This window comes from Heloderma suspectum, chromosome 4 (assembly GCF_057233095.1).
Source record: "Heloderma suspectum isolate Gila_16-S chromosome 4, 16-S_ref, whole genome shotgun sequence".
NCBI classification, from domain to species: Eukaryota; Metazoa; Chordata; class Lepidosauria; order Squamata; family Helodermatidae; genus Heloderma; species Heloderma suspectum.
The window spans coordinates 269,213,828-269,240,343 of NC_139461.1; the positions used below are offsets into that span (position 1 = coordinate 269,213,828).

The 26,516-nt window shown below is 44.2% G+C and overlaps 1 protein-coding gene across 1 annotated transcript in view; it reads right to left on the reverse strand.

Annotated features, from left to right (window-relative positions):
- Window positions 1–15,317: 15,317 nt before the first annotated feature.
- The window catches only part of SNTA1 (syntrophin alpha 1), an 82,027-nt gene continuing 70,828 nt past the window's right edge, over window positions 15,318–26,516 (reverse strand). The window contains exons 6-8 of the mRNA XM_084853836.1: window positions 22,179–22,375; window positions 21,436–21,623; window positions 15,318–16,595 (exon numbers count right to left, since the gene is read on the reverse strand). Of these exons, the coding sequence (XP_084709962.1) occupies window positions 16,503–16,595; window positions 21,436–21,623; window positions 22,179–22,375 (478 nt within the window). The 3' untranslated portion in view covers window positions 15,318–16,502. The remainder of the gene's footprint in view (window positions 16,596–21,435; window positions 21,624–22,178; window positions 22,376–26,516) is intronic.

Consider the following 26,516-nt stretch of genomic DNA (forward strand, 5'->3'; position numbering starts at 1 on the left):
CCCCTATCAGGGACACTGCACCCCTCCAATCCCGGGTTCTACTTCTATCTGGCTCTGCATACACCCTTCCCACCCTGCCAGAGTTCCTGCTGCCCCTCTCAGCATAGAATTTCTAAAAAGAGAAGAACAGGAGCCTGCCTGGGAGAGATGCACCATTGGAACATCCTGCTTCCTAATCCCAAATATGCGGAGATAACCTCTAGTGTTGTTGGACTATTTTTTAGGAAAGGCAAGGTATAAATCTTATATGAGACAGAGAGAGAAGTACGCTTTGTCCATGATCAAAAGTGTTCTTTCGTATGAGTTGAACTCTTCCAAATAGGACACTTTTCCTGGCATTGAAAAAATGGGTTCTGGTACCCTGCAGCAGATTAAGATTTGGCAGTCCTCTTCTCCTCATTACTGCTGAATCTCGACCACCTCCCCTGATTGATCGCTGCCAAGATGGTCTTCATAGGAAGCTGTCTAATACTCAGTGGAGGCTGGGGCTCTGATGTCAGTGTGGCAGTGAATCCTGTCCCAGTGTAAAGCACCTTGGATAGCTCCTTTAGAGTTTTGACTAGTTCTGACTGAAACTTGGAGAGGATTCACCGCCCCACTGACATCAGAGCCACCAGCTTCCACTGCTTATACTTCTTCAGACATTGGTTCATCTAGGCAAATATGGGCTACTACTCTGACTGGCAGGTGGTATCCAGGGTCTGTATGTCTTTTCTCATCACTCTAGTAAAAATAAGGTTGAACTTTAAAATAATTCTTTACAGGAAATTATTTTTTTAGACAACAATCCCACTAGCGTAAGAAACAACATGCTAACAGTTCCAGTGTCCAGCTCAATGCAAAATAGATATTTTCATCTCCAGTTGGTGCCCTTGTTACAGGGCCTTATTATACCACTCAGAGCATGGCAGGCCACCCTTAGGTGATATCATTGAAGGCCTCATGTGGTTACCAAGGCCTCTTCCCAGGCTTGGGGAAAGGGAAGGGCTATGGTCAAACCAAACAGGAAGTGACACATTTCCACTTCCTGTTGGATCAGAGCCTGGGGGAAAAGTATCAGAAGCCCGCCTTGAAGGCCTCAGTCAGTGCAACCCTGTGTCTGTTACTCAGAAGTAAGTATCACTGTGTTCAGTGGGACTTACATACAAGAAAGTGTGCGCAGGATTGCAGCCACAGATAGCGGCGGTGAGGAATAGCTAGATAAGTGCTGGAGTAAGTGGAGGGAGAAAAGAGGGAAAGATTACTTGGGGTAGGGTGCTCAGTCCCATTGAGCTGTTTGGTGTTTTTTCCCCTCATGTGTTTTTTCCCTAAATATTTCATTGTACTTCTGCAAACCACGTCTCACAGAGTTGCTAGGAAGATCTCCTTTCAATATTGTAGCTATCTCAGACCTGTTTATTACTTCAAGTTGCAAACACAGAGTTAAGTCTAGTCCCTTGGTCACTGAGCGGCTTAATTTTGCATGCCCTTCTTTTTGACATTTATGTTATCTTACCGTTATACCTTAGTGCTGCACTTCTGTGCAGTTTTGAAAGGTCAGAAACTACTTACAAACATGCATAATGTAGGCATGTTTTACTAGCTGAGAAGCAGAACACCCTGCTGCTTGAGATATCCTTATCCTTTATTGTGACTGTGGCTGTTAATTTACAGTGCAGTCTTTTAGAGAGCAATCCTATGGTGCTGGGAGTCCATTCCAGGGACCACAGGATTGTTTGGAGGCCCCTCTCAAAGGCCGTGGACACTGTGACAACCTTGGAAGGGGGACTCCGGAAATTTATTTATATGTATATATGTATATAGGGGTCACGCTGGCTTAGTGGTTAAGACGCTGAACTGCAGACCAGAAGGTCGGCAGGACAGCAGTTCGAGACCCGAGTGCTGCGTGACGGAGTGAGCTCCCGTCTTCAGTCCCAGCTCCTGCCAACCTAGTAGTTTGAAAGCAAGAAATTGCAAGTAGATAAATAGGTACCGCTTCGGCGGGAAAGGTAACAGCGTTCCGTGCACCTCGGTGTTCAGTCATGCCGGCCGCATGACCACGGAAGCATCTTCGGACAGCACTGGCTCTTCAGCTTAGAAATGGAGGTGAGCACCACCCCCTAGAGTCGGACACGACTGGCTGGGGACACCTTTACCTTTATATATGTATTTATAAATAATTACTATAATTTAAATAGGCATACAATACACCTCACCGTAGTGGGGAAGACCATGACCAGGTAATCTGTGTGCCTGCTCAGTTTGCTGTCTAGGTATGCTTCAGATGGACACCTCCTAGCGCTACCAGAAGAAGACATTGTGCCACTGTTCCATCTTTTCCTCCTTGATGCATTTTTTTTCCAGTAAGAAGAAAGACAGAAGAAGTGGTGGGAAAACACAGGAGGGTTACCAATGGAAGATGTCACCTGGACCCCCTATAATAATCCATGAGTGAGGCAGGGCAATTGCAGGATAAAAGCCTTGTCTAGAAGCATCCCATGTGGCTGGGATGCTGTGGATGGGCGACTTCAAGGTCCCTGCTCTCCCTTCTTGTGGTTCTTTCTATTTAAACCAGATTTGGACTGGACAGTCCTTCCTCTGTAAAGTAGGACATGTGGCCAACAGAAAGACCATCTTAGAGGATAAACAGGGAATGGTGAAAACATAATAGTCTGTTTTCTGGACTGTGTGGCATTAACTTGGCATTCTCCAAATTCAGCACAACCACAGTCCTTCTTCAACTATTCACTAGCTCTTGACACTAAGTAAGAAAAGTTTTTCCTTTTGCCTGATATGTGGCAGCTTTTACAAATACAGTTTTGTGTGTTCTTCCAAGGGTGGTGGTGGGGATTATTGTTATGTCAGGAGCTGTATGAAATCACTGCAAAGTAAGTACCGCAGTTGATGAAAATGACTCATTAATGGAAGGTTTTCTTTTAAAAGAAGCTCATTTCTTTTATGTGAGTTGGTATTTTATCCTCTTCTTTTAAAAGCCAGTGAGCTAAAATCAGGTGGGTGGAGAAAACTTGAAAGGAGGCCAATTTCTCTGTATTCCCAACTCGGTAATACCTGGTGTAGTTATTCTTGCTTGTTTCTGTCAGATAACTGCCATGGGCTGTCAACGCTTGCTGATCTGGAGCACTTTCATGCTACTTGGCTAGCAGAGCCAACAATAGCTCATGTTTAGGGACTGAATGGACCTGTGGCATGAGCATGAGAGGCAGTTCTGGCTTTGAGCTCTGTATGTGCGCACGCACGCGCGCGCTCATGTACAAAAGATCGCAATATATATCCTTTAAGCAGTGCATTCTAAAATTGCATCCCCCCCCCCCACACACACACACACACATCCACTTCGCAATAGCAACAGTTTTTGGTACCCTATAACCCAGAGAATGATTTCCTCATTACTTTTATCTGAAAGCAATTGAGAATGTTGTATTCTTCCCACCCTAACTAACCAATATTCTCTGGAGTAAACAAGTATGTAATGAATAGGCTGAACTACCCACTGCAGAATTACTTGTTAAATCTTTTCACAGGTTTGGGGTGCAGGTTTTGGGATGGGCAGGTTTTGGGATCCAGTAGTTCAGCGCTGTGTCGTATTATAAATAGACGGATAGAAACATAAGAAGCTGCCGTATACTGAGTCAGACCCTTGGTCCATCTATCCCAGTATTGTCAATACTGACGGACAGCAGCTGTCCAGTGTTTCAGGCAGGATTTCTTTGTAGCCCTACCTGGAGATGCTGGGGATTGAACCTGGGACCTTCTGCATGCAAAGCAGGTGCTCTGCCACTGAGCTACAGTCCCTGAGCTACGGTCCCCATGAAGCTATGAAGGGGAATGGTGGAGCTCAATGGCAGAGCGCATACTCTGCATACAAAAGGTCCCAAGTTTAGTTCCTAGCATATCCAGGTAGGGCTTAGAAAACCCAGGAATGCTGCTGCTAGTCAGCACAAACTACAGCTAGATGGAGCAACAGGCTGACTTAGTGTAAGGCAGCTTCCCCCGTGCTCTATGGTTGTAAATTGGTAATGAGAACATGGGAAGCTGCCTTATACCCTTTCAGAACTTTGGTCCACCTAGCCCACCCTGATTGGCAGCAGCTCTCCAGGGTTTCAGGCAGGAATTTTTTCAGCTCTCCTTGGAGGCCCCCATGATCAGACCTGGGAGCTTCTGCATGCAAAGCAGTTGCTCTACCAATGAGCTATGGTCCCTCTCACATTCCCTCCCTATAGTCCATGCTTCCATGTACAGATCACCTTCCTGGATGAAGATGTTGCATTTATGAAGGCCTTCCAGTCACAAGGCAAAGGCTCCATGAAAGTACCTTGTCATTTCAGGTTGATCGTTACTTTGCCTTGAGGAGTCTGAGTCATGTAATCTACCTTTTCTTTTAACTTATCAGGAAAATGTCGGGGTATGTGTGTGCACGCTACATATCTTTTGCAGCACCTGCTTTTGGCATGCAGATTTCCCTTTTCCTCATTTCTGACCTGTTGCCCTCTTTCCAATCCATCTTTTCTTTTCTAATTTTCCTCTGACACATTATCTGCTGCCTTGTATGTTTCTGTTTATAGCTTCAGCTAGGATTAAATTTTGTTAATTTTGAAAAAAAGAAAGAAGCTGCATTGGGTCAACATGACCTCCAAATATTTACGATGGATCGTAATCAATTCTGGTTTCCATAAAGCTGTACTGAGTTTTCCTACAGCTGCAATACAGACTTTTGGGGATGAACTTTTTCTGCCTCTGTTCTTTATCTATTTGAGTGTAGGAGATTTAAAGTGATCCATAACAACTTAAAAGATGACACTACAGAGCGTAGACCATTCTGTGATATTTCCTACAAAAAAGCTACATTGGACAATAATGCTTTTTGGGCTTGGGGTTGTTACTTAAGCATAAATTTTGGATAAATAATACATGTGGCATCCAAGTGGGAAAACAAAATGCCTATTATTTTATTTTTTGCTGAAGGTAGCAGTTTGCATGGGGGATCTCCAGAAGAAGATGTAACCATTTTTTGTCATGAAACTTGACCTGCATTTCCAGTTTAGCCCTAAAATAATTCCTTCTGTAGGCAAAGGAGTTTGTGGGGAAGAGTTTGCTTTCTTCTGTAGCCCTACGGTGCAACTCAACACCACAATGGAAAAAATAAACAGTAAGAAAATGTATCTGAATTGGAACACAAACAGATCTTAAAATTTCAAAGACAACATCAATTAATCTGCATAGATCTAACTAGTAAAAATAGCTCTTCCATTGGTTCCACTGTTCTCTATTGTGCTATATTCTGTTGCTGCCAGAACACGGCCAACACCAACAGATAACGATACCAGCACAAGTTGATGAAATACATATTGGGTTGGATCCAGATTTTGTCATCTTACAGTGGTGGAGAATCTGGCCCTCTTGGGGTCCCAATCCAGCCCTCTCGGATTCCCCAAATGTCCCTGCCTTCTTCTCCCCAACCACCGATCATTTGGTAGTTCCCCAGGTTTTATGCATGTTTTTCCCCATTCTAAAAGGGTTAAGTGCCTCTCCTAAGGCTTATTCCTGTGGCCACAATCCAGCTGCGTACAAGACAGATTTTGCACGAATAGCCACCCCAAATGGGAATGGGCATGTCCTTCATCCTTATACCAACAGATAGATCCATCAGTTTCATTGGGGTTGGGTTGGGCATCAGAGTAGCAGTATCTGCTGCATGCACACTTCCTAATCTGGCAAGGAGACCAGATTTGTGTGCACAAAGATGCTGCTGTGCTCACCATTGCTGAGCAATATGCCTGTTGGACAACCAGTTCTAGATTCCCCCCTCCCTTCCCTGGCCACATGTCTCTGAAATGGAATTGTAGCCCTTCAGAATAATGTGAAATTTGCTGTGGATTGGAAGTGATTCCTTCTCTTATTAAAAGGATCATGGCAGCAGGATAGTAACAGGAAGCTAAATTACTATAATAATTTTTTTCCAAGAGCAGACATGCTTTTGATCAGAGAAAAATACACCACCGTTTCTGAATTACTTGTTGTATTGATTTAACAGTTAGTAACTTTTTGTTGTTGTTGCAAATCCATATTGTCAGGCTTTCTGGGAATGTGACATTTATGTGTGATAAATGGGCTCCTGTTAATCACAAAAGAAGATAGCTGCTGTGGCCAGTTACATGAGCGTGCTGAGGCACTCCAGTATTCAAATTTCAGTTTTACACAGCATCCCATGAGTTTCCTCTGCAGCCTTTCCCCTCCTTGGGTCCCCAGATGTTTTGGCCTACACCTCCCATCATCCTTGACCATTGGTCATCTGGGGACCCAAGTTCGGGAAAGGCTGCTCTATTGGATCCAGGATCCGCCTTCCATGGAGGAAGGGCTCTGCTAACGGAAGGTGCCTCTGCCTGATTTTTGGGGGTCCCCCTCTCCCTGCACCATGGCTCACCCCATTCATTAGGGGCCCCTGACCCTCTGCATAGAGTTTTCAGAGGGCTAGAGGGGCTGCCATAGGAGCAGAAAAGTCCAGTGCCATGCGCCTAAATCTGGCTCGACTCAGCACATTTATTATTATTACTTTTGTATCCTGCCTTTCTTTCAGGATGGTAATCAAGGCAATAGGCATAGGGTTCCCATACTCAAGTCTACAATCGAGGTGGTGATGAGACTAAGATCTCCTTATCTTCAGCACAATTGTTGCATCATGTGCCTTCAGACCATAACCCTTGCTCCATAAGTGGTGTGTAGTCTGTGCTAAAAATAATAGCCGTGTTTATTTTTATTTAAAGCATTTATATCTTCCTGTTCAAAAATGTTCAAGTGGACTAACAAAGAAAAAGAAGTAAAATATATGCAGAGAGATTAAAAAATACAAGAAAACATGATTACTTAGAAGAAACAGAACAGCAAGACCCAGGAAGATAAAGTCATAAAACAGTACAAACCTGTCAACCAAAGTCCACTAAAATCACTAACAACTGAAGGATTTCCTAAAAAGTGAGGTCTTCATACTGCACCCAGAAGACCATCAAGGAAGGGACATGGGGAACTCTTTAGGCAGGGAATTCCAAAGCCTGTGTGCAGACCTTGAGTGTCCGTACCTGTGGGCACCAGAGACAGAATTGGGATCCTGTTGGTGTACCATAGCCTTTCCAACAGTGTGATCAGAGCTCCACTAAGCACTGCTCTACATCCAATCCACTGACTACACAGCACACAGTCTTCTGATTTATTCACTGCCCCTGTAATTTTTAACACAGCTAACTTACTTTTGCAGAAGAAAAACATCAACAAATGGTTTTGGTGGTGGTTGTTGTTACTACCATTATATTATTTTTTGGGAGGTTTGCACGCTGTCTAATAGTTTTACAGAGCACAGAAACAGCATTACCATGACAACGACTAACCGGCAATTGCGTCAGTCAAGGGGAAAGAGAATACATTGCTGCAGAATCAATTTATTACCATTGCTCAGGAGTGCCGCTCCTTATATATTTAGAATACCTGGCACTTCAGATGAGATTGTATCTGAGCTAATCATTTGCATATGTGAAAAGAACATTTCTCCCTTGATAATGGGAGCTCTTTTCTTGGTAATGAGTCATGACTCTCTTTCTCCCCCCACCCCACCTCACCAAATGCTGATTGAGAGTATAGGTACAAACAGAAGGGGCTACCCGTATGGCACTGCTTACAACTGGAAGGCATTACTTCTCTGCTTCACTTTTAGCTGTTGGGCCACAATCAAAAAGGATTAAGTGTGATTAAGCCTACTGAAATCAATGGGGTTAAGTGTGCTTAGCTCCAAGTTGGATTATAGCCATTGGGAGGAATCAGAGAACCTGTTTGTTCCATTGTGTTCTCTTTTGCGGTGACTGTGGTTGGAATCGAGTTGAACCAGACTGTCAGAAAGGGTTCAGTGCATGAACAAATAAATACTATTTATTTATTTTATTTATAGACTGTATACATTGACTGTATCTAATAAGACATCCAGCCAATTTATACAGTCTACAAATTAAATACATAAATAAACAAATAATATTTATTTGTTCATGCACTGAACCCTTTCTGACAGCCTGGTTCAACTCGATTCCAACCACAGTATAAATTGATTGTATCTAATAAGTCATCCTCCCCTTCATGGATCACTGCCTTGTTGTGGCGAAGGGGCTTGCGTAACTCAGTGAAGCCATAAGCTATGCCGTGCAGGGCCACCCAAGACAGACAGGACATGGTGGAGAGTTCTGACAAAATGTGGTCCACTGGAGAAGGAAATGGCAACCCACTCCAGTATTCTTGCCAAGAAAACGCCATGGAACGTATCACAAGGCTAAAAGATATGATGCCGGAAGATGAGCCCCTCAGGTCGGAAGGTGTCCAATATACTATTGGGGAAGAGCAAAGGGTATTTCCAAGTAGCACCAGAAAGAGTGAAGCGGCTGGGCCAAAGCTGAAAGGACACTCAGCTGTGGATGTGTCTGGTGGTGAAAAGAAAGTCCGATGCTGTAAAGAACAATATTGTTTAGGAACCTGGAATGTCAGATCAATGAATCAAGGTAAGCTGGAGGTGGTCAAATATGAGATGGCAAGACTGAACATCAACATCTTGGGAATCAGTGAACTAAAATGGACAAGCATGGGCGAATTTAATTCAGGTGACCATTATATCTACTACTGTGGGCAAGAATCCCTTAGAAGAAATGGAGTAGCACTCATAGTCAATAAAAGGGTGGGAAAAGCAGTACTGGGGTACAATCTCAAAAACGATAAAATGATCTCAGTACGAATCTAAGGCAAACCATTCAACATCACAGTAATTCAAGTCTATGCCCCAACCACTGAGGCCGAAGAAGCTGAGGTTGATCAGTTGTATGAAGACCTACAACACCTTCTAGAACTAACACCAAAAAAGGATGTCCTCTTCATCATAGGGGATTGGAATGCTAAAGTAGGAAGTCAAGAAATCACTGGGATAACAGGCAAGCATGGCCTTGGTGTACAGAATGAAGCAGGACAAAGGCTCATAGAGTTTTGCCAAGAGAACACGCTGATCATAGCAAACACTCTTTTCCAACAGCACAAGAGGCGACTCTACACATGGACATCACCAGATGGTCAATATTGAAATCAGATTGATTATGTCTTTTGCAGCCAAAGATGGAGAAGCGCCATACAGTCAGTAAAAACAAGACCTGGAGCTGACTGTGGCTCAGATCATGAGCTGCTTCTTGCAAAATTTCAGCTTAAATTGAAGAACGTAGAGAAAACCACTAAACCATTCAGGTATGGCCTAAATCATATCCCTTATGAATATACAGTGGAAAGTGACAAATAGATTTCAGGGATTAGACCTGATAGACAGAGTGCCTGAGGAACTATGGAAGGAGGTCCGTATCATTGTTCAGGTGGCAGCAACTCAATCCATCCCAAAGAAAAAGAAATGCAAGAAAGCAAAGCGACTGTCTGATGAGGCTTGACAAGTAGCTGAGGAAAGTAGGGAAGTGAAAAGCAAGGGAGAAAGGGGAAGATATATCCAACTGAATGCAGAGTTCCAGAGAATAGCAAGGAGAGACAAGAAGGCCTTCTTAAATGAACAATGCAAAGAAATCGAGGAAAACAACAGAATGGGAAAGACTAGAGATCTCTTCAAGAAAATCGGAGATCTCAAGGGAACGTTTTGTGCAAAGACAGGCATGATAAAGGACAAAGAAGGCAGGGACCTAACAGAAGGAGATGAGATTAAGAAGAGGTGGCAAGAATACACAGAAGAACTATACAGGAAAGATCTTAATGTCCCTGATAGCCATGATAGTGCGGTCACTGAACTTGAGCCGGACATCCTAGAGAGTGAAGTCAAGTGGGTCTTAGGAAGCATTACTAACAACAAAGCTAGTGTAGATGACAGTATTCCAGCTGAGCTATTTAAGATCCTAAAAGATGATGCTGTTAAAGTGCTGCACTCAATATGCCAACAAATTTGGAACACTCAACAAAGGCCACAAGACTGGAAAAGGTCAGTTTACATTCCAATTCCAAAGAAGGGCAATGCCAAAGAGTGTTCAAACTACCGTACAATTGTGCTCATTTCACATGCCAGCAAGGTGATGCTCAAAATCCTACAAGCTAGGCTTCAGCAGTATGTGAACCGAGAACTACCGGAAGTACAAGCTGGGTTTCGAAGAGGCAGAGGAACTAGAGATCAAATTGCCAACATTCGCTGGATCATGGAGAAAGCAAGAGAATTCCAGAAAAACATCTGTTTCTGCTTCATTGACTACGCTAAAGCCTTTGATTGTTTGGATCACAACAAACTGTGGCAAATTCTGAAAGAGATGGGAGTACCAGACCACCTTCCCTGTCTCCTGAGAAACCTGTACGAGGGTCAAGAAGCAACAGTAAGAACCGGACATAGAACAACCAATTGGTTCCAAATTGGTAAAGGAGTACGACAGGGCTGTATATTGTCGCTCTGCTTATTTAATGTATATGCAAAGTACATCATGAGAAACGCTGGGTTGGATGAATCACAGGTCGGAATTAAGATTGCCGGGAGAATTATCAACAACCTCAGATACGCAGATGATACCACCCTAATGGCAGAAAGCGAAGAGGATCTAAAGAGCCTCTTGTTGAGGGTGAAAGTGGAGAGTGCAAAAGCTGGTTTGAAACTCAACATTAAAAAAATGAAGATCATGGCATCTGTCCCCATCACTTCCTGGCATATAGAAGGGGAAGAAATGGAAGCAGTGACAGATTTTATTTTCTTGGGCTCCAAGATCACCGCAGACCGTGACTGTAGCCATGAAATTAAAAGATGCTTGCTCCTTGGGAGGAAAGCTATGGCAAACCTAGACAGCATAGTAAGAAGCAGAGACATCACCTTGCTGACAAAGGTCCGTCTAATCAAAGCTATGGTTTTCCCAGTAGCAACGTATGGCTGTGAGAGCTGGACTATAAGGAAGGCTGAGTGCTGAAGAATTGATGCTTTCGAACTGTGGTGCTGGAGAAGACTCTTACGAGTCCCCTGGACTGCAAGGAGGTCAAATCAGTCCATCCTAAAGGAAATCAACCCTGACTGCTCATTGGAAGGACAGATACGGAAACTGAAGCTCAAACATTTTGGCCACCTAATGCGAAAACTCTCTGGAAAAGACCCTGATGCTGGGAAAGATTGAAGGCAAAAGGAGAAGGGGATGGCAGAGGATGAGATGGCTAGATAGCATCACTGATGCAATGAATATGGACTTGAGCACACTCCGGGAGAGAGTGCAGGACAGGAAGGCCTGGAGTGCTATGGGTATGGGGTCACGAAGAGTCGGACATGACTGAACAACAACAACAATAAGACATCTGCCTCGAAGCAGTTTCCACATCCAGGTCTACGTTAGGTCTTCCGTAGTGCTCATTGAGAATAGGAATTGCTCAGTTTGCATCAACTTGCTTTTAGACATATACTTTGCCCTACCCTTTCAAGCTGCATTTCGCACTTAACTGAGAATTTTTGGGAGTTGTGGGGTGGAGGGGTTGGTGATGTTCCATTGAATATATACTCTGCTTAAGTGCAGAGAAAAGTAATAAGGTTGGGATAATGCAAATGCTAAAAAAAAAGTGCATGATAATGAAAAATTGATGAATTTCATTCCTGTATGTGTGTGGGGGTTAGTTTTGTCCTGGTGTACTTTTGCTTTGAATATCTTATCATCAAAACAAGTTAGGTTGAGCTCTGAGCGTGATGAACAGAGGACTGCCTTGAGGCTTGGATATAGGCATGGCAACATTCAGGGCATCACAATATTTTATACAACATTCAGATGTATAAAAAGAGAGAAGAAAACTCCCAGATTTTTCAATGAAGTAAACCAAATTCAGTGAAAAGATGAATTCTCCAATCTCTGTAAATGATTAAAAATATTGGCCTATATTTACAAATTTCGCCTAATTTATTTTGTTTCTGGTAAATATGGGGAGAAGGAAAGATCTGAACAGGGGACGCCCCCCCCCCCATTACCCTTAAGACTAATTCCACAATGGTAGGTAGGCACTCAGCCTAAGCATATTTCATTTCATTTTCATTTATTATATTTCTATACTGTCCCATAGCTGAAGCTCTCTGGGCAGTTCACAAAAATTAAAAACCATTATAATACATTATCTAAAGTAGCGTGGAGGCTGATAGCAACTTCCTCTCATAGCCTCTAGGATCATTTGAAGAGGACTTACTCCTTTCAGGTGGGTGAGAAAATGACCTATCAGGGCACGTGAGCCAGAAGTATACATCAAAATTAAAAGGTCATGCTAGCTATCTTGTGGCCCACTGCACTGAGTATCAAATAAAGCTTTACCATTCCGCAAATAACTCAACATCTGAAGTTATCATTTTCTCTCTGGCAGGCTTCCGAAATCCCCTTGTGACAGATATCTAGGGTCAGATGTGGAAACAGCTGGATCACTTGATGCCAGCCAAGAGAGAGATTAAGGCAATGACTGTGATTTTGAAGGATCTCAGTATGTCTCCTCTTAACTCCACACACTTCACTGATACGCAGTCTTTCCCAGCTGCAGGAATACTCTGATCTGAATGTCTTTTCCACAAAATATATTTTCTGCCTCACGCACACATAGCTACATACAGAGACACAGACACACGTATTCAGGCACATACACAGCAACTCTCCACAAGTAATCTCTATTATCCTGTCAGTTCAAGTTGCTGTCACAACTGCAGTGTGATATAATCTATCTAATCATTGTTTATTTAGCCACAATAGTCCATTTGTTGCAGTGTTGTTTTGGGTTCTGGTGAATGTTAATGTTATGCAGAACGTTTTATAGCTGGGAGTTTTATGCATGTACATCACCTAGTTGTAGAGCACATAACTTGCATGCATAAGATTCCAGACTCAGTCCCCGTCATTGCCTGTTAGAATCCTCTTAGGGTGAAACTACATGTTGTTATTTTTATTTTCTTTTGGCAGAAAAGTCAGCACATGGGACCCAGTCCAGACCAGAAGCCTAGCAGGGGTTGGGGGGTGGGGTAGAAGGGCTTTAATGCTTTGCCCAACTGCAAATTGGGTTCACAGTGGGGGGCAAAGGGTTAAAGGGGGGCCCCTTGCTAGGGTCCCAGGCTGGTCTCCTGCGCTTACTCTTGAATTAAAAAGATGTAGCTGCTAGCTATATCTTTAAAGTAACATGTAGTTTAACCTTCAGGTAGCGGAGCTGGTAAAGATACTGTCTGAGGGCTGAACTATTTATTTTATTTATTGCATTTATACCCCGCCTTTTTTCCTCTTGCAAGGAACCCAAGGCGGCTTACATTATCCTCCTCCTCTCCATTTTATCCTCACAACAACAACCCTGTGAGGTGGGTTGGGCTGAGAGTCTGTGACTGGCCCAAAGTCACCCAGTGACCTTCCATGGCCGAGTGGGGACTAGAACCCGGATCTCCCAGCTCCTAGTTCAACACTCTTGCCACTACACCACAATTTCATCCTGGAATTGAGATCTGAGCACTGCACAAGGCGTGTTCCCTTTTCTGCTACATAACCTCTAGGTGGCAGTGTGTTATAGCAGAATAGCAATGCACAAGCGGAAATCGTGCTTTCTTTCACTTTCAGAATTAAATGCTGCATTTTTCCTGCTCTAAAAAAACTTGCCAAAAGTTAGACACAGAAGCAAAACTGGAGGGTCATGACGCTGTCTGAAGAACCCATAAACAACCGTGAGTAGGGAATGATGACTGCATGATAAATGCTTTGTGTAGAAAAATTCAGAGTCACTGCCCTATGTCCCAGGAAACCTGCACTGATGGCCTCCCTAGCCCAGACTTTCCCAGCATGGTACCCTCCAGATGGCCTTACTGGTGCTGGAAATGGTGGGTGCTGCAATCCAATACATCTGGAGGGCACCAAGTTGAGAAAGGCTGCATTAAACTGACCAGAGAGGAAAGACATAGTTTAACACATCTCTACTTCAAAAATGTGAGCCTCTAAAAGTGGTAATAAAATCGCTGTCATGGAGATGGACAGTGTTTCACGGAGATGTGACCCTGTTTTTTTGAGAAGTGATAGTGATTTTTCTTTCCTTTTTAATGCCATTTTCTTTCCGCCTTGGTTCAATGTGAGTTCCCAGCAGGACTGCTGTACAATGCCATGAAGGTGCACGCTGTGAATGTACAATGCTATGAACCATGGTGCTTTTATTACTAGTGGCAATAGATTGGTCATCAGGGTACATCAGCCCGAGGAGCTGTAGTTCAAGCAAGGCATGGTCAGATGAGGACTATTCTTATAAAATCCATGCATGTGGTGAAATCATATGATCACTCCCGTCAGTCACTCAGCTAATAATCAATGTGGTTTGCATATTTTAAACCTCATCATGCAGTGACGAGTTGGATGAATTTTGAAGTCATCAGACCATTGCCTTGTAACAGGGTCAAAATAAATAAGAATTGGCTCAAGCCGCATCTGGCTACATACAGAGGAACGTGTCAACAAGCTAATGGAAAAACACTAAAAGGTTTGAGAGAAGTTTCCTATAATGCCCTTTAGCAATATATACAAATGGGGTGTTGTTGTTTTTTCCCTTTTGGAGTATTGGAGACGGCATGGTTTTATGGAGGGTGGAGACAGAAGGGGGGACTTAACATGAACTCCCTCACACATTCAGAAGTGTGCACGTAAGCAGCGTTATGGGCATACCAACCTAGTAGGTAACCCTCCAGGTATTTTGGACTTCAAAATCACTGACCATTGGCCATTGTGGTTGGGCCTGATGGGAGTTGTAGTCCAAAACATCTGGAGGGTACTAGGTTGGAGAAGACTGCTATAAAGTTTAGTGAAACTTGTTTGCACCTACATGCTCACACATTTGTTTTTAGGGCAAATAATGGTTATTAAATTCGTTTTCAACCCCATTAAAATATCTTTCTGCTGGGTTTTGTAAGCCCATCCTGCTTAATGAGTGCTGGTGAACAGCTGGATTGAGATCCATAAGATGCTTCTGCACCATTCTGCATTGTGGTGTGGATCCTTCTTGCATGACGAGTCGGATTATTTAGTGGGCACAGTTATCAGTACCACCAATCCCTCCCATTCTTTCCTTCAATCCTAACCAGCACCATTAAAATGTATGTGTGCAAGCATAGCTTATGTTAATATTCACGCAAGTGCTGGACATGGCAGCTCATTTGGGAGCTAGGTGTGTGTGCATGCACACGTGTGCATGCGCAAATTTTGTAGAGAGTACAATCATGCTGTGCTTAGAATGTATACCAATTAGATTCCCCCCCTAAATGGTATCTGACTAATAACTGAATTAGAGCAAATGAGAGTAACACAAAGTGAAAGTTATGTAGGCAGTTTTATCAAAGTTAACATTGCCGAGCAACAGAAGCCTGATTAATTTGATAACAGCCATGTACGGAGCAGGCAGCCAGAAAGCTGCTTCAATTAAAATTGAATTGTGACGAGAAAGCTGTTGTTGTGAGAAAAACTGGTAAATTTCAGGCCTAGTGGGCAACTCCAAATGTTGTTTTCAAGGCAAATTGGAAAACAAGCTTTGCTTTAGTCATCTTTAGTGATCTGTATTTATTTTCACAAAAAGGAAAACAAAATAAAGGTAATTTCATGCACAATTTTTAGCTCATAAAACTAATTGTTTCCCCTGGTAAAGAGCACCTCCAGTTACGATATGAATCTGAGAAAGAAAAATTGAGGGGCCAAGAGTAAGCATAAAATAAAATAAAATAATTTTCCTGATCTTTTCAAATCAAGTGCCTTTTTTTACAAATATGGCTTCTGTAACTATTTCCAATGTTTGGATAACTCAGCAAATCCATTTTACTCACTTTCCAGCTTATGTCTGCTGCATATAAGATAAATGGTTTAAGAGTTCTCCAGATCTTATGAATTATGAAGAGATCTGGCTTAATTTACCACATTTCAGATCAACTCAATGCACGTTTACTCAGAAGTATGTCCCATTGTGTTCAATAGGCGTTACTGCCAAGTAGGTTGTGCACAGGATTGCAGCCTGTGTCTAAAATGATGTTGAACATGGAGAGCAAAACCTACCAAGTCAGCATCACTTTAAGGTTCATAAACTGAGCTATATAAATATAAAACCTTGATACAAACGGATTTTTATATAGAGATATATATAGATATTATCTTCAAGGCACTAACGTGATGGCAGAACTGGGTTGGTATGACATCTTCAGTAATCCCGTTTTCCAAACTTGTGATGTTTTTAGGGACATCATGTGCTGATGGGCAAGTTTATAAGGAAAACATATTGCGTGGGCTGTCCAGTCCTGGGGTTGGCATGCCAAGATAGTTGCCCATCCAGTTGTTTCCATCAGTTGTCCTGGAGGTCTAACGGTTTCCTTTGGCTGTGGATTCATAACACCAGCTGTCCTTGCTCCAGTCTGTAATGGCATCTTACAATCTTGCTTTTGCCATGAAGGTATAGCTGAAGTGCATAGATTACATGAAGTCTTGGCTCTCTCCAGATTTTGTTCCATGTCCCTATGCCAGCAACCCCAGCCGGGTCACTTTAGCAGAGAGGAATGAGTGGATGATGAAGACAATGGTTTTGGGGCAGGAATGAAGATCTAGTTGCTGCAATGAAGGGAAACATTGACAATGATGAGTGGTTTATGCAGAGCATTTCACCTGTAAAAACTGGTCCTTTGCTACAGGTAGTTGTGTAATAAATAGTCAGCAATTATAGAAAATGGAAGCATTTGGGAAATTCATTAACTATCCACTGCATGACGCCAGAGAGGAAGTGGCTGCACCCAAGTTGACAGATAACGGACTGATACAGTTTCTTCTCCAACTTAATGGGAAGAAATTTCAAGAGAAATCTAGAATTTTAGCAGACACTGCAGAAAATTATGAAGGACATAGCACTGAGAGAAAAAGAGAGACTTGCCACTGGGTCCTGGACAGGTAGTAATAATTACAGAACAAGGACATCAGACAGTGTGTGATATTTGCCCATGCTGGATTCTGCTTAGTGTTCCGTACTTATGAAAAAAACACCCTAAATTTTAACCCTAACGTCCATGTGCAGTCCCCTAACTTGTTGGTGTTGGGGGACTTCAATGTACATTTGGAGGCCATCTTTGTGGGGGTGCCTCGGGACTTCATGGAGACCATGGCTTCCTGGGAGCTGCACTCTATTCCAACTGGGCTCACCCATGTAGCTGGTCATGCATTAGACCTTGTGTTTGTTTCCGGAGAGGCGGGGAGTGATCTGGAAATCGGGGGCATATCCACCACCCCCTTGTCACGGTCAGATCACTACTTGGTGGGGTTGGACTTCTTGGTTCCACAACCCCTCTGCAGGAGTGGAGGATCCATTGAGATGGTCTGCCCCAGGCATCTTATGGATCCAAATGGATTCCTGACTGTGCCTGGGGATTCTTTGGAGCATGCAAATGGCCGCTTGGTTGAGACCCTGGTGGAAGGCTGGAATGCTGCAATCACTGGGGCATTAGACTGGGTGGCTCCGAAACACCCTTTCTCCCTGAACAGAGCTGACATGGTTGCGAACTCTGAAGTGGGAGGTGAGATGACTAGAGCGCCGGTGGCAGAAATCTCGCTGCAAAGATGGTCGAACATGGGTTAGAGCTGTAGCTGCAGCCTACCACGTGGCGATATGAGCAGCCAAAAAGGATTTTTATGCCGCCAATACTGCGTCCGCAGAGTGCCATCCCAGAAGGCTGTTCCAAGTGGTCTGGAACCTGGTCGGTCCAGTTGTTCCGGAACCAATAGAGCATTTTAAGGCCTCCTGTGATGAGTTTGCAAAGCACTTTGCAGATAAAATCGACTGGATCAGGAGTGCTATTCTGTGTGCTGTGGATACAGTTAGTGAGTGAGGGGCGGCCAATGGCAGACCAGTTGAGTGGGATTGGTTCCAGCTTCTTCCTTCTGATGAAGTGGACAAGGTGCTTTCATCTTTAAGGCCAACCACATGCTTACTCGATCTTTGCCCATCTTGGCTCAGTACGAGCTGCAGGGAGAGACTCAGGGAGGGGATCAAGGCGGTGGTGACCACCTCCCTCGAGGAGGGAGTGATGCCATCAGCCCACAAGGAGGCAGTGATAAGACCACTGTTAAAGAAGCCCTCCTTGGATACCCAAGACCTAAACAACTTTCGCCCGGTCTCAAATCTGCCATTTTGGGGCATGGTGGAGGATATGAGGAGGGCTCTGCATAGGGGTGAATGCTCCTTCCTTGTTCTCCTTGAACTCTCAGTGGCTTTTGATACTGTTTGACCGGGGTATCCTCTTGGACCATCTGGAGGCGTTGGGCATAGGGGACACCATATTATAGTGGTTCCGTTCCTTCCTCTCTGGCAGGTACTAGAGGGTAGCTCTGGGGGAGGAGACTTCAGACCCTTGGCTGCTCACTTGCAGGTTGCCATAGGGTTCTATTCTCTCCCTGATGTTATTTAACATCTATTCGAAGCCGCTGGGGACTATCACCAGGAGGTTTGGGGTGCAGTGTCACCAATATGCGGATAACACGCAACTCTACCTCTCATTTAAATCCTCACCAAGGTTGGCTGTAGAAACTCTGTCCAAGTGTCTCGAGTCGGTGAGTGGCTGGTTGGAAAGGACTAAGCTGAAACTGAATGCCGACAAAACCAAGGTACTTTTGGTGGGAGACAAGGGGAGGTTGGGGGATGCTGACCTGGTGTTCCATGGGGGTGTGGAAGGACCAGGTCTGCAGTCTGGGGGACATTTTAGACTCCTAGCTGTCCATGGAGTTTCAGGTGTCAGCCGTGAGCTGGGCGGTACTGTACCAACTCCATCTGATACGGTGGCTGCGCCCCTACCTTCCTAACCATCTGCTCCCATCAGTAGTTCATGCCCTGGTCTCCTCTCGCCTAGACTGCTGTAATGCACTGTATGTGGGGTTACCCTTGAAGATGGTTCGGAAGTTGTAGCTGGTGCAGAATGTGGCGGCCTGCCTGATTAAAGGCAGCCATTGGCGAGATCACATGACTCCAGTGCTGAAGGAGTTGTACTGGTTACCAGTTGTTTTTCAGGCCCAATTCAAGGTGATGGTATTGACCTTTAAAACCCTATATGGTTCCAGCGCAGTCTATCTTAAGGAGCACCTCCAGCAATACCAGGGATGCCGTTCAACAAGATCAGCCTCGGAAGGCCTTCTCTCTGTCCCATCAGCCAGGAGAGCAAGGCTGGTGAGGACTAGAGAGAGGGCCTTTTCTGTGGTGGCCCTCACTTTGTGGAATTCCTTCCCTAGTGACCTCGGCCATGCGCCCTCTTTGATGAGCTTCCGCTGGGCTTTGAAAACCTGGCTGTTCAGGCGGGCATTTGGGGTGTTGTTTTGTTTAGTTGACTGTGTTGTATTTTGTGTTATTTGTATTGTACACCGCCTGGAGTGGCTGGGTAGCCGGCCAGATGGGTGGCTAATAAATAATAAATAAATAAATAAAAATCCTGTACTTGGAATACCTTATGCAAATTAAGGTTATCTGCATACGCCAGTTTGCGTAATTTAGTCCTGCACATGTTTTTTGTTTATTCTAGAAAAATTGAAATGGTGGTAGGGCAGAAAGGAAGAAAAGGTTTGGTGATTTGGGGTGGGGGCAAAGGCAGCTGAGAAGGGCAGGGATGAAGCCCCATGAAGGTGATTTAAAGAGCTCTCCAAGGTTCTGGAGACTTGATATCCCACCCACCCCCATCACTGGACACCCCCTTGTCCAGACCCCCTTCTGGTTTTTGAGCCTTTGGCTGAGACTGCCACCATTTCTTTCACACTCGTGAACATCTGGAAAAGTGTTTTCCTTCTCACTTCTCCAAACCCAGATTCAAACAAACCTGAGTGTCATAATTATTTGCTAAGTACAAATGTTACACTTCCAAAAGTCATGTATACACACAGTGCACACAGCCCTGGCTGTCACACTTATCCTCGATAGGAAAAACAGACTTTTCAAAAGCCTATCGGTGCCTTGCCTATCTGAATTCAAAATTATAGTCTTGGACTCCAGGACAGCACATGCCCTTTCTGGGCCTATAGGTGACTTTGAGCAAAGCTCTGTCTGCTCTCATGAGATGGCAACCCCTACAGACCACCATGGCAAATTTGGATCAGATGCCCTGTGGCTTGAGGAAAAAGGCTGAGATCAAACTCCTTCACAGAAGCCCTCTGGTGCAAATTTAAAGAGCCATGGAGGGCAAAATTCCCAATTTACAATGTACCTTTTGTTTGTGCTTTCTGTGGCTGTCTACAAATGTTGCAGCCACAGAGGCAGCAAGGGTGTAGCTCAGCACAGGAGGACAGCACGTTCACCCACATTCCCAGGCAAGGGGAGGACACTGGCCTTGCTTCCAGTGCTGTGCATTGGCCGAGGGATCTTCCAGTGGTATGCTGGGAGCTGCAATTCTAAGACCTCATTCTGTAAATCAGAGGTACCCATCTGGTGACCCCCTCAAGGATGCCCTGACTGATTTCCCTACTGCTTGTACCCTCCACTTCCCCAGAGATCCTCTACAGATGGTTCTTATCACTGCTAGCAGCAAGGAAGGAGCAATCTTCAGGATCACTGGTGTGTGTGGGGGGGGGGGGACCGGAGCAGGCATCACATGGGTCCCTCGGGGACAAAAAGGTTGTGCACTTTTGCTGTGAAGGAACAGGAACTTGAAGGGTCAATGATGAGCTCTCTTCCTTTGAGCCATGGTGTTCTGTCATGTTGCCACCACTTAAAGCTGGGATACAGAACCTCGTACTTGGGGTCTCAATCTGGCCCACCTGGGGCTCCAACCTGGCCCTTTGGGGTTCCCCAGATGGGTACACCCCTTTTCCTGGCCCCACCATGTTTCCCACCGCCACCAATCATTTGGTGGTTTCTCAGCTTTTGTGCAGTCCCGTCCCCCCCCCATTCTAAAAGGTTGAAATGCCTCTCTGAAAGCTTAGTTACCGGCAGTAAGGGCTTTAAACTAAAACAGGCTGGTATCTTTTGCATTTTGGCCCTGCCCCTGTTGCCTTTGGCCCTGCCCACCACTGGATTGTGGGCCCCTGAGGGCTTCTCCGAAACGGAAGTCATCCCTAGGCTGAAGGAGGTTCAGCGCTCCTAACTTAAAGCTTGTACCACTAAGATCACCTGGGTGAGCTCTTGGCCCACTTACGGTCCTGTCACTTCCATCCCTGGATTCTAAACACTCGTTCCCCAAGTCACAGGCCTTTCCCCACCACCCCTCAGTGACCTTTTGTGACATGCAAGTAATGATAGCTAGTAGTAACAAGAGCTTCCCATCACATGCTGTCTTGTGTGCAACCACTTTCTTACGCCATGGTCCTCTGAACACTCAGTACACTCAGTACACTGGGCTCTGCACCCAACAGATTCCATCTTTTATCACTTCCCTGGGAACCTACTAGAAGAGCACAGAACAGAAGCAAAACAGGAAGGGGAACCCACAATCTCTCCTTCTGAGCTGCCAAAGTCCAAGTAAAGCATCTTGGCCCCATCGTCCGAGGACATCTGCAACCTCTCGAAAGGTTGCTGCAGCAGGATGACTTTGGTGAGGCCTGGCTCCAGAGTGGAGATGGTGAAGCCTTTCTCGATGTGGATGGACAACGTACAGTCCCTCCCATTCCATGTGCATGCTGTGGGGGGGGAGAGAAATCAGGTGGAAAAAGGTTATAACTTGGCACTGAACTCTGCTTTCTTGAGAGGGGCTCACTACTCAAGTCACAGAAACCCACTGCAGGGCTGGTGGCTATAAGTACTGCAGGGCTGCTGGCTGTGCATACTGCTCATTTGAGAGCAGTATGTACAGAGCTGGGAAAGCCAAGAAAATGAGCACTTCCTAATGAATGCAGGGATCATTAATGTAAACTACTATTACCTCTTACTCAGGGGTAATAAATAATCCAGCAGATGTGAGCAGAAACTAATGCACAGTGTGTTTTATGATGGGGTGGTAAAGGTAGGATAACTTATCCCACGTTAATCCAATTTACCAGTCATGCCTGGGGGGCTGCTGGACTAAGGAGTGGTGTTGGGACTCTCCAAGACACCCCTATTTCTATGTCAATGCTACAATGCCAAATTGGCAAGTGGGAGTCACTCCCAAGCAGACAGGCCCAAACATTCGTTGCAGTTCCACCAAAAGCGTCAACGGCCAGTGCCCAGGTACAAAGCTCCATCGGCTTCCTGACCTGTTGACACTTCTTGGACACACTCGGCGGCATTGTGGCATCCATCCACCAGCATCCTTGTCCACGTAGCCAGGTCCCGGTGTGTCTCCACACTGAACAGGTGTGTCTCCACACCCTTCTTGGTTCCAGTCCGCAAAGCAAAGGAGAGCTCCGAATCATAGAGAAGAGAGCCCTTGGATGGCCCAGAGTGCACAAGCCTGCATGGATTGAGGAAGAAAAGGTCCTTTCAATGTGAAGCACATCCATGCTATATCCCCACTGTTATATTTAATTATTGTTCAGATTACCACTGAGCCAATTTGAGCCCATTCTGAGTACACACATTGCTATTTGAGGCTGGGGCTGGAATAGTGTGGGAAGCGAACAATTGTGTGTTTATTTTAAGATAACAGTCGGGTAGTGCTGTCCCAGAAGCATGCAGCCTAGGGTGGGCAGGACTGCTTAGATTCAGCACAGGGAAAACAAGGTTTGTGGCTTGGAAAATAAACTGAGCTATAAATAAGCTCAATTTTCTTTATTCCCCCACCCACCCCCAAATTAGAAATAGTTCTGCTTATTTCCTGAGCCAATCTGAGGTTCATAAGTCACCCAACCCCTCCTTTCCTCCCTCCCCAATCCCCACCCACTTTCCTCTGGTTGCTTTTCAATTAACCCATCATGCCTGGGGCTACAAGGCTAAGGAGTAGTAACTTACTTGTCCAAGGCAGCTGTGGTAGTGGGGCTCCAGACGCAGGATGAAGGGAAGAGAGAGATCTATTCTGTCCCCCCACCCCTCATCATGCACACCAGTGGCGAAAGTTTTAGTGTTCTAGAAGAATGCATTTTTTCCAAGGGCTAATACAACAGCAGCGGGTCTGACAGTGTCTGGACCACTACTGCTAACACCACTCCCTAGACAGGTAAGTTGTGTTGAAAGGGAGGAGGATCTGAGATGGGGTAGAACCAGGAATTGTTCTTCCGATCAGATTTTAATCCAAGTCAAAGAAGAATTTGGACACTCACAATGACCACCTCTTCTCTTTAGGTGTATTACAAGTGCTCGATGGCTTATTTGGGGGCCCAGACAACTTTACCTGCATTTGTACTCTTTAAAAGATGCATCAGAGGGAGATACCTCCCGCTACAGATTCTCCGGCCACAATGCTTCACTCATGGAATAAACTTAAAGCCACAGGAGACTTGCCCCTACCAAGTCTGTTCACTCAAACCCACTTTGTACCACAGGATTTTCTTATGCATCCCCTTTTTAAGCAGCTACACTTTAGCCTATGGTGTTTGGGCCAAGTCCACACTATCTAGAGCTGCACCTCCAAACAGAGGAGACTGTGGAATTAGCAAACCAGGCACACACTGCACCTTTCAAGTGGAGGCTGAAACCATGTAGATGCTCGTATAAGTACAACAACAAAAAGTGTAAAGGGAAAACATGACCAAAAATATGACAACATTTTAATATAAATACCAATATGTCACTCAAATTAAAACCAATAAATTAGCAGTCACAAATACCCAATCCTACATCACATACATAGGCTATACAAATTCACAATATTGATATCCCAAATATGTTTTAATCTATATGTTCTCTTCAGTGCCAATATGTGCAGTTTAAGCAAAGGGGATATCCTTCTAGGATTTTGAAACAACCATTGTATAAAGCTAAAAGCAGAATGTTATTAGAGCCCAAGCAAAAGCTTTCCCCCCCAAAATCGGGAAAGGCTTATAATACACCTTGCCTATGATGGACGTACATCACAAATCAGAACTGTGGTTTGTTGTTTTGTTAATTTTAATTTGGCATATGGCTGCTATGGGAGAAACGGATTAATCATCTTGGTAAGAATGCCCCATGTTGGCTTTAGAAAAAAAATTGGGTTGCTCTTTGGGATCTTTACACTAATGTTTTGTATTACGGTTTAACTATATAATAGATATAACAGGGAAAAGACAATTAAAAATCAACATAAGATTTTTTAATATGCTGCAGAATTCAGGAGGGCATACTCCCCTAGCCCTCCCACTTTTTATGCTGTTGTCAGCTGAATGGTGTGGATCTCAGTTTCTGCATATATAATAGCTGTAAGGATTTTCTTGGGTCTTGCAATTTAATTACTGATAAACTGATTCTTTTAATAGTATATATACTTATTGGATGATTATGGTATGGCATATTATCCCAGATATATTTAAGCTTGCATATTTGGTTAAGGGCTTCATTGATTGTTTATCTGTGTATTTTCTCGCACAGAAGAGGACCAGATGGGTCAAAACGCATTTGGGATATCAACATTGTAGATTTCTACAGCTTATGCATGTGATGTAGTGTTGAGTATTTGTGACTGCTAATTTATTGGTTCTAATGTAAGTGAGATATTGGTATTTATACTAAAATTTTGTCATATTTTTGGACGTATATTTTTTCCTTTAAACTTTTTGTTTTTGTGTATTTGCAAGTGGTGGAAGGATAGAGCTGTCAGGTTATTGATTGCATAAGTAAACATGCTATACAGATCCAATGGTTTATTTGTGCATTAACATGCAGTTGCATATTAGCATATAGTGAATGCTTAACCAACCCATGTATTTGTACTGGTTTACAGGGCTGCTTCACACATTATGTTCTTCTAAGGTATACACAGATGAGTTCTTTTTAAGTGTACCCCTAAAAGTGTGAATTCAACGAACATATGTATGTTATCGGACAGGTCAGAGAATTGGGATAGGCCCTATCAAATATACATTTGATGGCAAAGCCAGACTTGTTGCTGCATGAAGCGTGCAGTACCTGCGGACAGGAGCATAATTTTTATTTTGCTTTCTGTTATGGACCAGTCATGTGGGATAATGGCCACTAGAGGTCATTCTAATACCATTTATAACTCCACTTGCTTGACGCTTCATATACCCTACACTGCATAGCAGCTTCTACGCCTCTCTACTATAATACCATCTGCTGTGTTAAGTACCCTTTTCTTCTTCTGAAACCTCCCTTTCTTGCACACACGTGCATACATTCACACACAAGATGTAGCAGATAGCAAAAAAATTAAAATAAACTAAACTCTGGACTCTAGAACTTAAAACTTAAAATAGCTTCTTCTCAGTCTCTCCTAGCCATATCACATCACTTACTGAGGCTGCAATCCTGTACACACTTACCTGAATAAGACCCATTGAACTCAATGGAGCTTATGTCTGAGTAGACATGCATAGGTTTGCACTTTAAAAATGATTCTAACCAAGTCCAAGAAAAAGATTCCACGAAGGGTGAGATTTGACCACATTTAGAAGTGTGCTTACTGAGTTCGGAAGGGCCACGTGTACAGACCAAGCCCTTGAGGTACTCTGTGAAATTGTTCCCATGAAGTGAAATGCATTCTAACACAGCGACAAGTTTAGCCACAAAAGCTAAAGGGAACTACCATGTTTAGAGGCAATACATCTCTGAATACTATAAGCTGGGGAGCAAAGAAAAGGGAGGGAAATTGTCTTCCTCAGTGGAGGCTGGTGGCTCTGATGTCAGTAGGGTGGTGAATGGGTTTCAATCAGAACCAGTCAGAACTCTAAAGGATAGCTCCTTCAGAGTGCTGACTGAGACCTGGAGTGGATTCACCACCCCACTGACATTGGAGCCACCAGCCTCTACTGGTCTTCCTTCAGGCACTGCTGGTTGACTTCAGATGCAACCACTCGGCCACACCGGAGAACAGGATGCTAGACAAGATGGACCTTTGGTCAGGCCTTTTGTTATATGTTGGGGCTAGGGAAGCTGAATCATTTTATTCTAGGAAGAAACTTCCTATTTTTCTTTTATTCATCTTTTCAGACCTTTGACACAAGGGGGCAGTAGAACCTTAGAAAAGCCTCAGAATAGAGCCCCCACCCCACCCCAATATTCTCAAGTTTCTTCTACTTCATTTTAAGGAAATATAGACCACTCCATATGCGGTTGTATGTTATCTTTGGCAGACATACAAATAACTCCTCATATAGAACCACACAGTTGAACAGAACCCAGGTCCTGACATCCTGTTCCCTGTGCCTAAGCAGGATACTTCATATATTCCACAGATAAGCTAACCTACACAAGAGTGCCACAATCAAGCATTGGGAAACTGCCTGGAAAGGAAAGAGGACACAGACAGAGAGAGACAACCTACGCACTACAGGGCAAGACAAGAACCCCAAGAGTCACTAGCCATCAGGGCCACTTAACATATTGCTTATTTTTAGGTGTAGTATTTCTAAGATATTTGAAGTATATACCTGCTGTTTTGCTTGGTTGTTCTTAAGAGATGCTGGCAAATTTCTCCTGAGCCGGGCTCAGAAAGAACTTCA